The 14,614-nt window shown below is 48.2% G+C and overlaps 1 protein-coding gene across 2 annotated transcripts in view; it reads left to right on the plus strand.

Moving 5' to 3' along the window:
- bcas3 (BCAS3 microtubule associated cell migration factor) overlaps nt 1-14,614 on the plus strand; it is a 247,424-nt gene that overhangs the window by 88,613 nt on the left and 144,197 nt on the right. For both annotated transcript variants that reach the window (XM_080844199.1, XM_080844198.1), the window contains 2 exons: nt 3,584-3,780; nt 4,091-4,182. In XM_080844199.1, the coding sequence (XP_080700325.1) occupies nt 3,584-3,780; nt 4,091-4,182 (289 nt within the window). The remainder of the gene's footprint in view (nt 1-3,583; nt 3,781-4,090; nt 4,183-14,614) is intronic.

Consider the following 14,614-nt stretch of genomic DNA (forward strand, 5'->3'; position numbering starts at 1 on the left):
AGTTATGTTCTCAGACGTGGTGTTGGGTTACTGAGGGACAGTGTCAGGTTCAGGAATTGTAAGTGGTGTAAGTGTTTTGCATGGTGCCCGTCTTAAATTAGAGCTGTTGAATTTTGTGTCCGCAACCAAAAAAAGAAATCAATGAAACCCTTTTCACAACCATCTCAAGCTAGCGGTCTCTTGAAGCAAGTGGTGTTTACATGTGTATGGTAATATTGTCCAAGTGGCTTAAGCCGATCTCGTTATCTAAGGGTTTTAGATGGAATGTTACCTAATCGTGTTAGACTTTTAGGGCCCTAGTTTGACGGTGGATGCTCGGCAAATGCAACCTATTCAGCCCAGGGATGAATGAATCAGTCTGCAGAGGCGTGGATTTTGAAGCGAGGAGAGGCAACACGTTCTTCTCTGACCTGAAAAATGTGCATCTGCAATCACAAACCTTCACTGCCCAATTCTAATCTTTTATCGGGCAAATAGATATCACGTTCCCTTTATTCTAGTTGTGGAATAATGCAATTCATTTATATCGATATCCTTAAAATAAAAAGAATAAAATGTTTGTCCTGGGAAGAGGTAATCCAATTTGTCCAACTTAAATGAAAGGCCCAGTCTGCAGTTAACAGATGTCATCCATGATGTAAATAAACAATAATGACTTGTCTTGTTACGTCTATTCATATATTGTAGTGTAATTAGACTACGGCAGTGGAAGAAATGCTGCACCACCACACGTCTCTTTTCTTACGGTACGGCCGCACCGGGATACTGGAAAGCTTTTCCTGGTGTTCAAATGTATCAACATAAACATAACTCATGTCATGCAAATGAATACATATCTCCATTCTCTCCTGAGTACTCAGCTAAACAAGCTTTCAGTCACCTCTTTGGTTCTGCTGGGATTCTAGATGCAGCAACAGCATCAAAAAGTAGTGTGTTCCCAGAATAAGTCGAAGTAGTAAAAGACATGTAAAGGATAACATTTCAATCTAATTAATGGTGAAAAGCTTAGTTACCTGAGAAGAACCTAAGATGCTGTTGCCGTAAGCAATTAAGACCATTCTTTCACATCACCACGTGTCTCATTGGGGAAAAGAGTAAAAGTATTAAGAAAACCTGTGTTTCCATCTCCAAACTTTTACTTCCATGGAAAATAAAGCTGACATCTCCTGCTCCCACAAGTTGTACCACAGCGAGTGCCAGAATGGCTGCTGAAACATGTATCATTTAGGCAAAGATGTATGCTATACATTTCTGTATCTAGATCCAAAGTTGCATATGTGTTCCATTAGACACATATTAGATGATTACATTGAATGTGTATCACATGTTACATTTTTTATACATTTTACATGTCGGGCCTAAATGTATCCTCCAGAATGGGACAGGCTATATTAGGCTCGACAAAAATAGCTTGTCATAGAATTTACATGAGCAAAGCTTTGATATTTTCTATTGAACAGGTTCAAAGTCACATAGAATGATTAACAATAAAACGGTCAGTTCAAAGGGATGTGGCTTGGTCTGACAAGCTACAATTATGTGTCAACGAATTGAGCACTACACTCTTTTCCTCATGAAAGCACTTCTGGCACACACTGTCCAGAACCTATGGCAATACCCAGGTTAAAGGGATTGCTCGGCAGGGCTATTGGTCGACTTTAACTGAACTTCAGCCTGGCTTTCCCCACTTTGTGTCTTTGACCACCATTTTACTTCGCTCGCTGAAACATTGTTGTTTTTGTGTGCAACAGTGGGCATGCACTGGTGGTTGCGCTGGCCGTTTTCGTTAACTACTAGGGCCCTTAGTGTGTCCCCACTGCATGAGGAGTAGGTGTCTAATTGATGTGGTACATGTCAGACATCCCGAAAGTAGAGCAGTGTACGGTTGCTGTGTTCATCTAGCCAAACATCAGCTTTAAACAATCTCACACTGAACACAAAACACACACACTCCCTCACACACACACACACACACACACACGCAGGCAGCTCGAGAGGGACCCTTATCATTCGTGCTAACACTGTTGTGGCACATGAGCTGTGTAACATAACGTGGAATATATTTCCGGAATGTTCTGGTATCTCGCGCATTCTCCCTGTTTTTTATGTTGTGTGAGTGAGTTGTAGGAGGTGGGGGGGTGTTAGCATGGCTAAGCTGTTATGTCAACAGTGTGGAGGGCCCTGGCGTTCAAGTGAGCGGCGCCCTTCACTGGCTCCCTGACGAGCCGTTGAGGGTAATGAGTGCTGTCAGTCTGGAGCGGGCTCAATATGTCACTGCGCAACGTGACAGGAAGGTCGAAGGCTCTCTGTGTGTGTGTGTGTGTGTGTGTGTGTGAGAGGAGAGCGGTAGGGGGGGAGGAACATCTGGCCATAGCCCCAGTAAAAAACCACCACAGCATCTGTTTATCTCAGGGCAGTGCGACACTGATGGTGTTAACTGGAGAAAAAAATAACATACACACATGCGTTCACATACACACACACACACACACACACACACACACACTGACACACACACACAGAGGGATGTGATCAGTCAGAGAGCAATCCTCATCTCTGCCCTAATTTGCACAGATGCGTGGGGGCATGCGTCACACGGTGGCACATGAGAAACCGTAAAACCAGTGGCCTGCTTTTGGCTCTTACCGGCAAGCTTGCCAAAAAACATGCTTTTCGTGGATGGTTGTCTCTCTCTCTCTCTCTCTCTCTCTCTCTCTTTCTCTCTCTCTCTCTCTCTCCCCCTCTCCCTCTCTTGCTCCCTCTCTCTCCCTCTCTCTCTCTTTCCCTCCCTCTCTCTCTCTCTGTGTTTGTGTGTGTGACAGAGAGAGAGGAGCACAAGCACATTGAATACATAATGTCATCTGCCGGCCAGTTTCCCCTGGCTGCCTAATATTTATGACGGCGCTGTAGTCTGTGGCACATTAAAGCTGTCCAGAGAGGGAGGGGGCGGTGAACAAAGTGAGAGTGAGAGAGGCGGAGTGAGATGTCTGACTAATGGACACTCTGCCATTTCTCAGAAAGATGACGCTTGTCTGATTAGTGACGCTCGTTTTTTTTTTTACATAATCCTCCGCGATTAGGACTGGAGTCGTTTTGAGTTTTTGTTGTTGTCGTGCTTTAGGCTTTTTACACCCGCGAGTTGTCACAGCTTCTCTACCTACCTATCTATCTATCTATCTATCTATCTATCTATCTATCTATCTATCTATCTATCTATCTATCTATCTGTCTATGTTTCTATCTACTTATCTATCTAATCTATCTCTCTCTCTCCCTCTGTGTGTATATATATATATTTATTTATTTATTGACGGTATATATATGAGAAAAAGAGCTATTGTCTGCTATATTTCATTTTGTGTGTAGATTTGCAAACTGAACACTACACTGTTCTACTGCAGAACACTGCTGTTACTATATTAACACAATCTCAGACCCCGACATATGCACCCAGACAGACAAACATACACACAAACAGTCACACACACACACAAGACAAATGTTTGTATGAGTACATTGCCAAACAGTACAAAAGCTGCCTAGCCTCAGACGTAGCCTCACGTCCTGGTTCATGCTTCGGCAGGTGGAGATCGTGACCCACACCGGGCCTCACCGCCGCCTGTGGATGGGCCCTCAGTTCCAGTTTAAGACCATCCATCCGTCAGGCCAGACCACCGTCATCTCCTCCAGTTCCTCTGTGCTGCAGTCCCAGGGCCCCTCCGACACCCAGCAGCCCCTGCTAGACTTCGACACCGACGACCTGGACCTCCACAGCCTGAGGTGAGCCCCCCCCCCTCCCTGTCACGGTGAAACAACGCCACTTTTGTCTAAGGCACTCACCCTGACAGGAGAGCCGCAGAGCGTCAACACAGATCCTCATTACCTCACGGCCTCTACTCGCGTTAAACACAATAGTGCTACACATGACACTAGGGCTTTGACAATAGGGTTCACTAGCACTGGTGTTTACCTGACCACTGCCTGAGGTGAAAACAGTATCCTCTCTAGTAGAGAAGTGCTAGTTTGTAGTGTCTCTTCCCACAGTGCGTCATGATGTTTGTGTGTGTGTGTGTGTGTGTGTTGTTTTCAGGATCCAGCCGGTGCGCTCTGAGCCAGTGAGCATGCCGGGCTCCTCTCGGCTCGTGGGGGAGCGGAGAGGCCAGTCCATTGATACGGGATCAGGTAAGATAAGCGGGCTTTTCCTTTTTTTTTTTTTTTTTCATTCCTCTCTTTCCTATCTCTTTTTTTGTCTCAGTATCTTCATCACTCTCTCTTGATCTGAAAGTGCCTGTGTTGATTGATGTGATTGCTAGAAGACGCACCCACCCATATTCAGAACACACTCATGTGTATGAACTCACGCACACACATCTTCACGCAAAACCAGGATGAGTGTGTGTATCATCGGTTCCTGCCATGGAGAATGTTATGTACTCTTGGCATTCAGTACATTTGAACCATCCTTTTGTCTGTTGTCCCTGTCGAGTCTTTTTATATAATTCACCTAAGGTTGGTATAATGGCATTCATTCCCACAACTAGAAGCAAGTGACAACCTTAAAGAAATCACAGGCACATGGTGCAGAGTTTTCTTTGTGTTTGAAGTAATATATTTAAAAAAAACAGAACAGCATGAACACTGTTTTGTTTGGGGAAATAGACTTACTATGCCTTATTGTTGTGTCACGATGACTGGATTGATCTTGTTTGAAAAGATATTAATACTGCCCCGACTGTGAATATCTCCCTTCTCTCTTCTTTTCTATCCAGTTATCACGTTAGGATAATCCAATCGACCAAGATCAGGGCTGCCATCCCCTTAAACAATGGAGAAATAAATAAATAACGTCATTATGGTAGTGCTGAATTTGAGTCTTTGTCCATAGAGTGCTGCTTCATGTTTTCTGCTGATGTGCAGGACTCGCATGGGATTAGAAGGGGGGGGGGGGGGGGGGGGGGCAGACTGTAATCCGAGATGACGTTCATATTTCCACATAACGTTGAAAAGTTGAGCTGCGGCGCAGGCCCTGTCATAGGGATTTCGCCCGTGCGATTTGACTTTTATTGTTTTAAGCGGTTCGGCTGGTTGTGTACATTATTTGGCTCTGATTTTGTCAGGGCGCATCCATCCGTTAAGGCAAACAGCTAAGACGGTTCTGCTAAGAGCTGGTGTCTTCAGAAATACTTGAAGTCATTTCCCATACTGAGCGGAAGGGGAATCATCCGGAGACCTGTCACATCACTCCCACCCCTCCTCAACTCTCAACCCCCAGCCCCCCCCCCCCCCCCCCCCCAAACCCCTTCCAAAAGCAGACCCATCAATTTTTATTACCATGTTTGAACCAGCAGTGCCCCCTCACACACACTACCCCACCCCTCTCCCCCTGGCCTTGCCTCTTCCTCCCTCCCTCCCCCCCCTCGGCTCTGCTGTCTGGAGCAGCGGTAGTGGAGGAGCCTGGGCAGGCTTTTATGGGATGATGCTTATCAGTCTGCGTGTGATTGCTCAGCACTCAGGCTGGCCGCGGACCCGGCGTGGCGCCTCCTCTTATCATCCGCCACGCATCGCTTTTGTCTTTACCTTCAGAGAGGGGACGCGTGGGCCTGTTTGTCCTGGGGATTACCGCAGTGCACACACACACACACACACACACACACACACACACACAAACACACTCACACACATCACGTCTCTCCTCTCCCCATGGCACCTCTCTAGAGCCACATTCCTACTCCATCCGCTCTCCCTCCACCCAGCCTGTGTCGCTCTTGTCTGGTAAGGGGTGCGTAGGGGACTGGGGCCAGCGGAGCCGACAGCTGAGTGACAGAAGTCACTGAGGCCCCGTTAGGCTCCTTGATGTCATGATCTCGTCTGTGAAGATAGTGCATTAGTACTGCCTCTCTGCTCCATCTTTCTCACTGCACGGGGGAGAGTGTTAAGTTTTAATGAGGAGGTGTCTATATCCTGTGCTGACATTAGGCGAGGGTGATGTGTGCCGTGTGTACAGTTTTTCAGTGTTGCGTGCATGTTTAAGTGTGTGTGTGTGTGTGTTGTGTGTTGGGAGTATGGCGGTTCTTATGTATGTCACTTAGCTTGCCTCGGCTATGAATGTTGTTAACTTGACTGAACGCCAGATGTGTTCAGCAAACCATGGCCCTTCTCCCTTCTTTCTTCCTTTCTCTCTCTCTCTCTCTCTCTCTCTCTCTCTCTCTCTCTCTCTCTCTTTCTCTCTCTCTCCCCTCTGAAAGGCTTACAGTCTGCATGACGCAGCACAAATGTGGGTGGGCGGGGTTGGCGGAGAGACAGGCGTAGGCCAGTTCCACCGCTCTCTGGGCTTCATCCCCCCCCCTCCCACCCCACAGAAAATCAATGCAGGGAGCAGCCGGCATTATCGATACTCCCTATCTGATCCCCCAGGGCGCGTGCGTCACCCAGGGCCCCGGCGTAGACTACACACGGCTCACAGCATGCAGGAAGCTAGAAGGCGCTTAATCTGCGCCGCCGCCTCTGATAAAGGCGCGCGCAGGAGCTCTGCACAAAAGGGCCGTGCTCGAGATTGTTAGTTTGTTATGACTTAGTGCAGAAAACACGCCGGCAGTCGTTCCACACAAACACTTTTTCCATCCACAAAGGCTTTACTTTTGTGTGTGTGTGTGTGTGTGTGTGTGTGTGTGTGTGTGTGTGTGTGTGTGTGTGTGTGTGTGTGTGTGGCGGCGGCTGTGGCAGAGAAGGAGGTTAGCGTGTGACAGTGCATGGAAGATGCTGGCTTGTTATCAGTTCGCTATCGGAATCCTGGAAGGGGCGGCACTGATAGGAAGGTGTATTCCTGTGTGCGAGTGTGTCTGTGTGTGTGTGTTTGTGTGCGGGCATACTGTGCATCACCATACATTTATGCGTTGGCAGCGGTTAGAGACATTAAACGTGCAAGAGGGCATCATGAGCACGGTGCCTTAGTAATCAGCGTCAGACTGAGAGTGGCCATTACTGTGGCCAGAGCCCCTCTGCATTATCACACCATCCTGAGGCCGCCACCACTCAGGAGATATCGATCAGCCGCTGGAGTGTGGCGGCGCGTTTCATCTCACACTCAGCAGCCCAGCCCTGCCCAGCCCTACACACACAGGTTCACCTACTTACTGTGTGTGTGTGTGTGTGTGTGAGTGAGTGTGTGTGAATGTGATAGTGTCTCTGTCTTGAGACTGTGTGTGAGCAGAGACAAAGCCTGCACTGTATGTGCATTGGTTGTTGTTGTTGTTGTCCCTGCCTCCAGGGCTAGGGGCGGTTAGGGCTTTTGGGAAGGGGACAGTTATCCCCCAGCCACCCCTACACGGCTGAGTGCTCTGAGGGCTGGGCACCTATGCTCAGGCTCTGGCCACCAGTAATGAATCCCAACCGGCGGCCTGTAATTACCTGGCCCGGCCATAAAGGAGGCTTGTTGTGGGAAGATACTGCTCACATTCACCCGGGCAGGATCTGATGCCGCTCTGTGGGAGGGGCCCGCGGCACATGATCTGTCATGCACAAAAGAATGGGAAGGTGGGGAGAGTGGTGGTGGTGTGTGTGTTGTGTGTGTGTGTGTGTGTGTGTGTGTGTGTGTGTGTGCCCGTGTGTGTGTGTGTTGGTAGTACAGAGACCCAGCATTCTCGTGACCTGTCGAGCCCCGCGCCTGATCTCCTGTCTAACTCCCCCTCTCCCCAAACCCCTTCACCTGACACACACCATCCCCACCACTTGCATCAATAGGCCCCTGCCACCTGTCCTCATTCCCCCCCCACCCTCTCCCTCTGTAGTCAGTGGCTCCTTTCTTGCCACCGCTGACCTGGAAGTCCCCGGCACAATGGGGAAGGTGCCGCTCGGGCGCAGCCGCGCTGAGAGATCCTCCGGCGCGATCTGGCCTCCTCATGAAAAGGCGCCTTTCTTATCGGCCGCTCCCGCGGCTCAGGGAGCTGGGGGTCGGCCTCTGCCATCTCTTCTTGCTATCTTTCTTTTATTCTCTTCTGCCCCCCCCCCCCCCCTGTTTTTCCTCCTCTCTCTCCCTCTGTCTCTGTCTGTGCTCTTCTTCTTCTTCTTCCCTGCTGTGCCTTGAAGAGATGACTGTAAATGCATTTAGCACGTTTTTGGGACCTGACTGGATTTATTGTCTTTCTCAGCAGCAGACTTAAAGACTTTGAAGGGAGAGAGAGAGAGATAGAGGGAGAGAGAGGGAGAGGGAGATGTAGAGAGAGAGAGCGAGAGCGAGAGAGAGAGAGAGAGAGAGTGAAATGATTTGACCACATGGAGGAATTTTGGGTGGCTGATGCGTGAATAAAATCAGTCACATGATGCCAGCGAGAGGAAGGGGGAAATGAGGGCTTTGTGTTGACTGATAGCTGTGGCTGCTGCACTTTTTTTGCTGATTTCATGGGCATGTTCTTTTGTGTTTCTATGTTTATTTTGTGTGTGTGTGCGTGTGTGTGTGTACGTGCGTGCGTGCAGGCAGGCGGGCAGGCATGGGTATTTGTGCAGGCATGCACACATTTATGCAATTGTTTGTGAAAAGCAGAGAGAATCTGCAGCCTTTGTGAGAGATTAGTGTGTGAAACTGTACATCCTTGTTGGTGTGTGTGTGTGTGAGTGTGTGTGGGGTGTGTGTGTGTGTGTGTGTGTGTGTGTGTGTGTGTGTGTGAGTGAGTGAAAGCAAGTAGCCCTGGCTGTGCAGTGCCAGGGGCAGGATAGGCAGAGCAGCTGCTCTTTAGAGCGACTGAATGGACAGCAATGTGTCGGGCATCTGTTGTGTGTGCCACCACCCCACCCCCACCCCCCGCACACACACACTCTAACCACCCCCTAACCTCCACCCACGACCCTCTCTTCAGAGCTGACGGGGTATCTGCCAGGCTATGCCACACTTACCCACCCTGTCACCCTCTCACACACACACACACACACACACACACACACACACACTCACACACATACACACACATAAACACACTCAAACATACACATACACAAAAGCATACAGCATTCTAACACACAGCTGTAAACTGTGGAATATGTGCGTGTGAGAGAATGTTCTTTCCTATAATGCATACTGCATTGTACTCCGCCTATCATGACATAGCCTTTAAAAAGACATCTAGGGCCTTCATTTCATTGAGAGGCAACTGTCAACAAGAAAAGCGTTAAGCGAGAAGCAAAGTCTGCCCCACATGAAAAAAAGTTAATTTAACAACTTGGCAAAATCTAAATTAAGACCATGATCAAGAACCTAGGAGCTAACATGGGTGGGTCAGCGCAGTGCTCACACACGCCACACGATAGCTTTATGTCATGTGCGTGGGACTTTGCTCGTTGCTTTGCTCTGTGACCGTCAATGACTTAAGGGCCCCTAGTAGGCTTATATGATATATAACCATTGATACGAAGAGTAATCACTTCTGACATCAGTCTTTATTTGAAATTCCTCCTTTTTCATGCTCAGACTATGCAATTTACTACACATTTGTTGGCACATTTGTGAGTTAGGGATGGTGTAACATCATGATGTGTGTGTGTGTGTTCCCCCTCTGTTTGGAGGTTGAAGGGGTATCGTCTGGGGACCCAGCTGCCACAGTGGGCCATGACGTTGGCGTTATGGGTTGATGGGGTGGCAGGATTGACATGCGTTGGCATTGTCACACCATGTGGCATTAAGACCCACCCCTGCCCCTCCCTCCCTCGCCCCTAAGCCATCGGAGCAGACAGAGTTGAGGACCAATGTCACCCTGTTTTCACATGACCTCAATCTCCCTGTGTGGCTCACCCAGCCAAACTCCAGCTGGTGATGGCTGAGAGCATGTACACACACACACATGCAGACACACACATGCAGTCACACACACACACACACACACACACACGCATACACACACACACACACACAAATACACCCACACACACACACAAATACACACACACACACACACACACACACACACACACACACACACACACACACGCACACACACATGCACACACACAGACACACTCATACACATATACACACACACACACACACACACACACACACACACACACGCACACACACGCACACATACACACAGGGAGTTTTTTATGATCAACATCTTTTGTCACTGAACATGACTGCATTGTCTGTGGCATTTTGTATTAATGCAATCAGTTTGAATTGAAATTAATTGTTTAGTCAAAGTGCCAAAAGCCATAGAGGTCATGAAATTATTTAGGAGAAGACTGATAAAAGGCTTGAAATATAAGCTAACACACACAATATGGTATATTCAGACGAAGGAATGGTCTGCATTTGCTACATAAAGGTGACAATAAATACTGTTGCTATTAAATAAGAATAATGAAATTGAAGTGTGTGTGTATGTCTGTGTGTGTGTGTGTGTGTGTGTGTGTGTGTGTGTGTGTGTGTGTGTGTGTGTGCTCTCATACAGTATGTGTTCTGAGTGTTTGAGTGTGATCCATGCTTGGCTGATTTCTCGTGGTTCCCCCCAGCCTGCCACACTGCTGCATTCCCCCGCACTCTGATGTGACAGGAGGGGACCCCCGAGTCGGCGGGTCAGCTCTAAGGTGGGACGCAATTAAAATCCCCCGGCTAAAGTTAGGTGGGGCTGAGAGAGCGAGAGAGTGGCACTCCCGCCCACACTAGCATATGCCCAGCACTCCCAGGGCTGGGCCGGGGCTGACGGTAATGTGGCCTGGCACCATCTCCACGCCGGGGGGCCCGGCATCATCCTGCCCGCTAGCGTTAAAGTACGTCCCAGCCCGCCGCTCCGCAGCTCCATAATGTATCGATCTGGGAGGGGCGGCCGCCGCCGCAGTGTTTTTTTTTACACCTCCTGAAGAGGCGCCTAATGTGTGTGCCGCGTCGGGTTGCGTCGGCCTGCATGGCACAGCCTCACGCAGGGAGTGGTTAGAGCAGCAGTGGAGTGGTGCGCTGACAGAGTGGTTAAAAATGAATAGAGTATGAAAAATGAGAAAGCACTCCAGCGATGAACTCCCGGAGCTCTCCCTCGCGATATATATATATATAAATATACACCTATCTCCTTTCCCATACGCACTCAGAGCGCAGCCGACAGGGGAGAAAGGACGCTTCAAAACTCATGCTTTGGCACATCTCGTACGCTTTTCTCTCTCGCGCTAATGTTCGCTCTCTCTGTCTCTCCTCTTGCTCTCTCTCCTTCGTTTCCTCATCTCTTCAACACGCCCTTTAGCACTCTTTGACACTCTTTTGGGGTCCTTGTTCAAATCTGTCCTGCACCGCTCACCGCGCACCTCTCACAGCTCACCGCTCACAGCTCACGTTTGCGGTGTGGAGAAGCAGCCCGTCTCCTCCCCGTCTCCTGCCCGGCCCTGTCTGCTTCCTGCCTGTGTCTTTGGCCAGCGGTGATCAGCAGATCCACAGTGGAGTGCTGTGGAGGCGTTGGCTCCGCTAGTCTGCTCATGTGAGTGGCCTGTGGCACTGCTGTCCTTGCCATGCTGAGAGCACAATGAGCAGCTGTTGAGTGATGGCCAGGCCCAGACACTGATTGGCTGATCGGGGGCCATGAGGTAGCTCAGCACTGCCCATCACCTACCTGCCCCCTTCCTCTGTCTCTCTCCCATACCCCACCACACCCCACCCCAACCCACCCCCGCTTGCATGCCCCAGGTGTGGAGGTGCAGCGGGTCATTTCCTGTGCAGATGAGTTTCAGTGTGGGAAGATGATATCAGCTCACCTGGCCGGCTGGGCCACAGAGCCACTCTTTGTTTGTTCATTTAGCGGGGCAGATTAGCCGCCACCAGTGGCCCTTCCTGCCAACGGATCCCCAGTGACAGCAGAACAGCGAGGTGAGCGAGCTCTGGGGATGGAGAGCAGGAGGTGGAGGTGCAGGAAGACGGGCGTCTCTAAAAAAAAGGGGGGGGTGGGGGGTCAGGGGGAGTGGTGGATAGGTTGTCGTCGCCTCTCTGTCCTCACCTGGAAATAAGCGTCAGGTCGCTCAGGGGGGAGAGTGTTACGCATCGGCAAGGAAAGGTGGAAAAAGCCAAGAGAGGATTCCAGTCCTGACTTCCTGTGTGTGTGTGTGTGTGTGTGTGTGTGTGTGTGTGTACATGTGTGTGTGTGTGTGTGTGTGTGTGTGTGTTTGCGTCTGAAAAGCCGAACAGTATCACCCCCTCATTCAGCATAGTCATGAATAACTCTCACTCTCCCTGATTCTCTTTCTGTACCTACATCTCTGTCGCTGTCTCTCCTTCACATCCTCTCTCATCCCTGTTTCTGAATTTCTGATTTCATCTGTTTCCAGTGTTGGGGAGTAACAGCGTTACATATTTAGAATACAAATTTAGATACAGTTACAAATTAAATCGGTGGTTATCAGAATACATTTTAATTGATCACTCGAAGGGATTTCTTTTTAAATCGTAATGTGTTGGCAATTCAAATATTCCTATATATCAGCGGTTCTAAACCTGACGCCGATCGGTGACAAGGAAATTGCCAGTCATCTGAGCTCTGCCACTGCCACAGTCTGTCACTCGCCAGGTCCCCACACCCTTGACTGAACTTCTTGCATGTAACGTTTTATTCCTGTTAGCTGTGTTATTGTTCAGTCATGGCGTGTTCAAAGCAAGCAAGTCTAGATGCCTTTTAAACGAAACATCCAGCAGCTAACGATGCAACTTTAAAACAAAGTACCGGAGGAAAAGAACATTGCCCATTTATACGTCATTATGACCAATATTATATTACATTTTATTTCATATCCAGCGATAGCTTCCATCCAAAGCCATTGTGTGTCATTTGCCAAAACATGCTGAGCCAGGAAGCAATGAAACCATTCAAATTGTGAACATCAACAAGACAAACCGGTGGACTTCTCTAAAAGGTAAAGAGATGAATTGGCTAATTAATCTAAAGTACTAAAAAACTGTATATCTGGAATGAGAAACTTACAAAAATGTCAGATTATTTCACAAAGCATTTCAAAATACAGGAAAAAGGCTTGTCTCAGTAAACAAGTTTTGAGAGTCCAGGTCCTTGTTTATCAATTCTGCAAACAGGCGCACCTATCACATTAGAATGGCGTGATTGAACTCTTAATTCACCGCATTATTTTCAATACATTACCGTTAATAAAATAAAAATACAAAACATGTTTTGAGATTGAAAAGTGCGTTCTTTGACACAAATGATCTTAATATTTATTCATGGGCACAAACCCCTCTTATAACTGGCAAATAATAATAATAGCTATCTATTTATCAATCTATTTATCCTTACAGCAAAGGGGGGTTGTGGGTGGTTGGGTGTGAGGGGTTGGTGTCAACGTCTGACATAACAGCTTCTTCCACAGCTAATGAAATAGAAGCCAATGCTCATGTAATCCTACATATTTAGAATACGTTACCTCACCTTGCATAATCTAACAGAACACATTACAATATACATTTTAGGACATGTATTCTGTAATCTGTAGTGGAATACATTTTAAAAATAACCTTCCCAACACCGTCTGTTTCTGTCTTTGTCTCTGGCGTGCTCTTTCTATCTCTCTCTCTCTCTCTCTCTTTCTCTTTCCCCTTCATGCCTCTCAAGTATGAGAAACAGCGTTATCAACAGCACAGTAAAGCAGAAAAGGGAGGAAAACACCAGAGCAACCCTTGCTGAGACAGACTGCGCACACACCTCGCACACGGTTTGATATACTATGTGTTTTGGCAGCACCGCCATGCCACGATGTGTGCAACTTTTGGAGCGCATCACTGTTTGCGTGGCCAAAGAGGTCTTGACAGTTTTCTTGGAGTGAGCTGTTTCTTTTTGTTCTTTTCTTGCCGTTTCTTGGTTTGTAGTCAGCATCTGAAGAGGCGCACTGTTTTTGTTTTGTGTTTGTAAGTGCATGCACATCTCAGCTAGGAGATTGATGCAATTTTTTTTCTGCATTCGTGAGCATGTCTGCTCACGTGCATGTGTTTGGTAAACTAAGTGTATATTAAGTTCTTTGGTGTTCAGTGATGTCAATGCACACAAATAGCACAGATGCCAGATGTCACAGAATCCCCCCACCCCACCCCCCCCCCACCACCACCACCCTTTCAGTTTCAGTCTCTTGCTCTCAGTCTCTGGGGAATGTTATCAGTAGTACAGGAAGCACAAGTTATCACATTCTTGCTGCTCACAGCTTAAGTAGAATCCATTAATTTGACGACAAGAGCGCAGGACCAGATGTGAAAAACTCGCCTGATTTTTGTCTTTTCTTTTTTTAACTTTCCCCAGATCTTATCAGCATAATTTATACCTCATTGTCTGAGCAGGGCTGGAAAACATCATTTCCAGGCCATATTAATGGATTCCACCGCCACCCCACCTCCCCACCCACCCACTCACACATTCTCACACTCACCCTCACATGCGCTCAGTTCAAAGCACATTCTCAGTGTGTGTGTGTGTGTGTGTGTGTGTGTGTGTGTGTGTGTGTGTGTGTGTGTTTGTGTTTGTGCTTGTGTGTGAAAATATGAGACATGCCCTCATCAGTATTCATCAGCCTTTCTGGAACAGTCCGAGAGAGAGAGAGAGAGAGAGAGAGAGAGAGAGAGAGAGAGTGCACAGCATCCCCTCCACCTCCT

This window comes from Sprattus sprattus (assembly GCF_963457725.1).
Source record: "Sprattus sprattus genome assembly, chromosome: 9".
Lineage (NCBI taxonomy): Eukaryota > Metazoa > Chordata > Actinopteri > Clupeiformes > Clupeidae > Sprattus > Sprattus sprattus.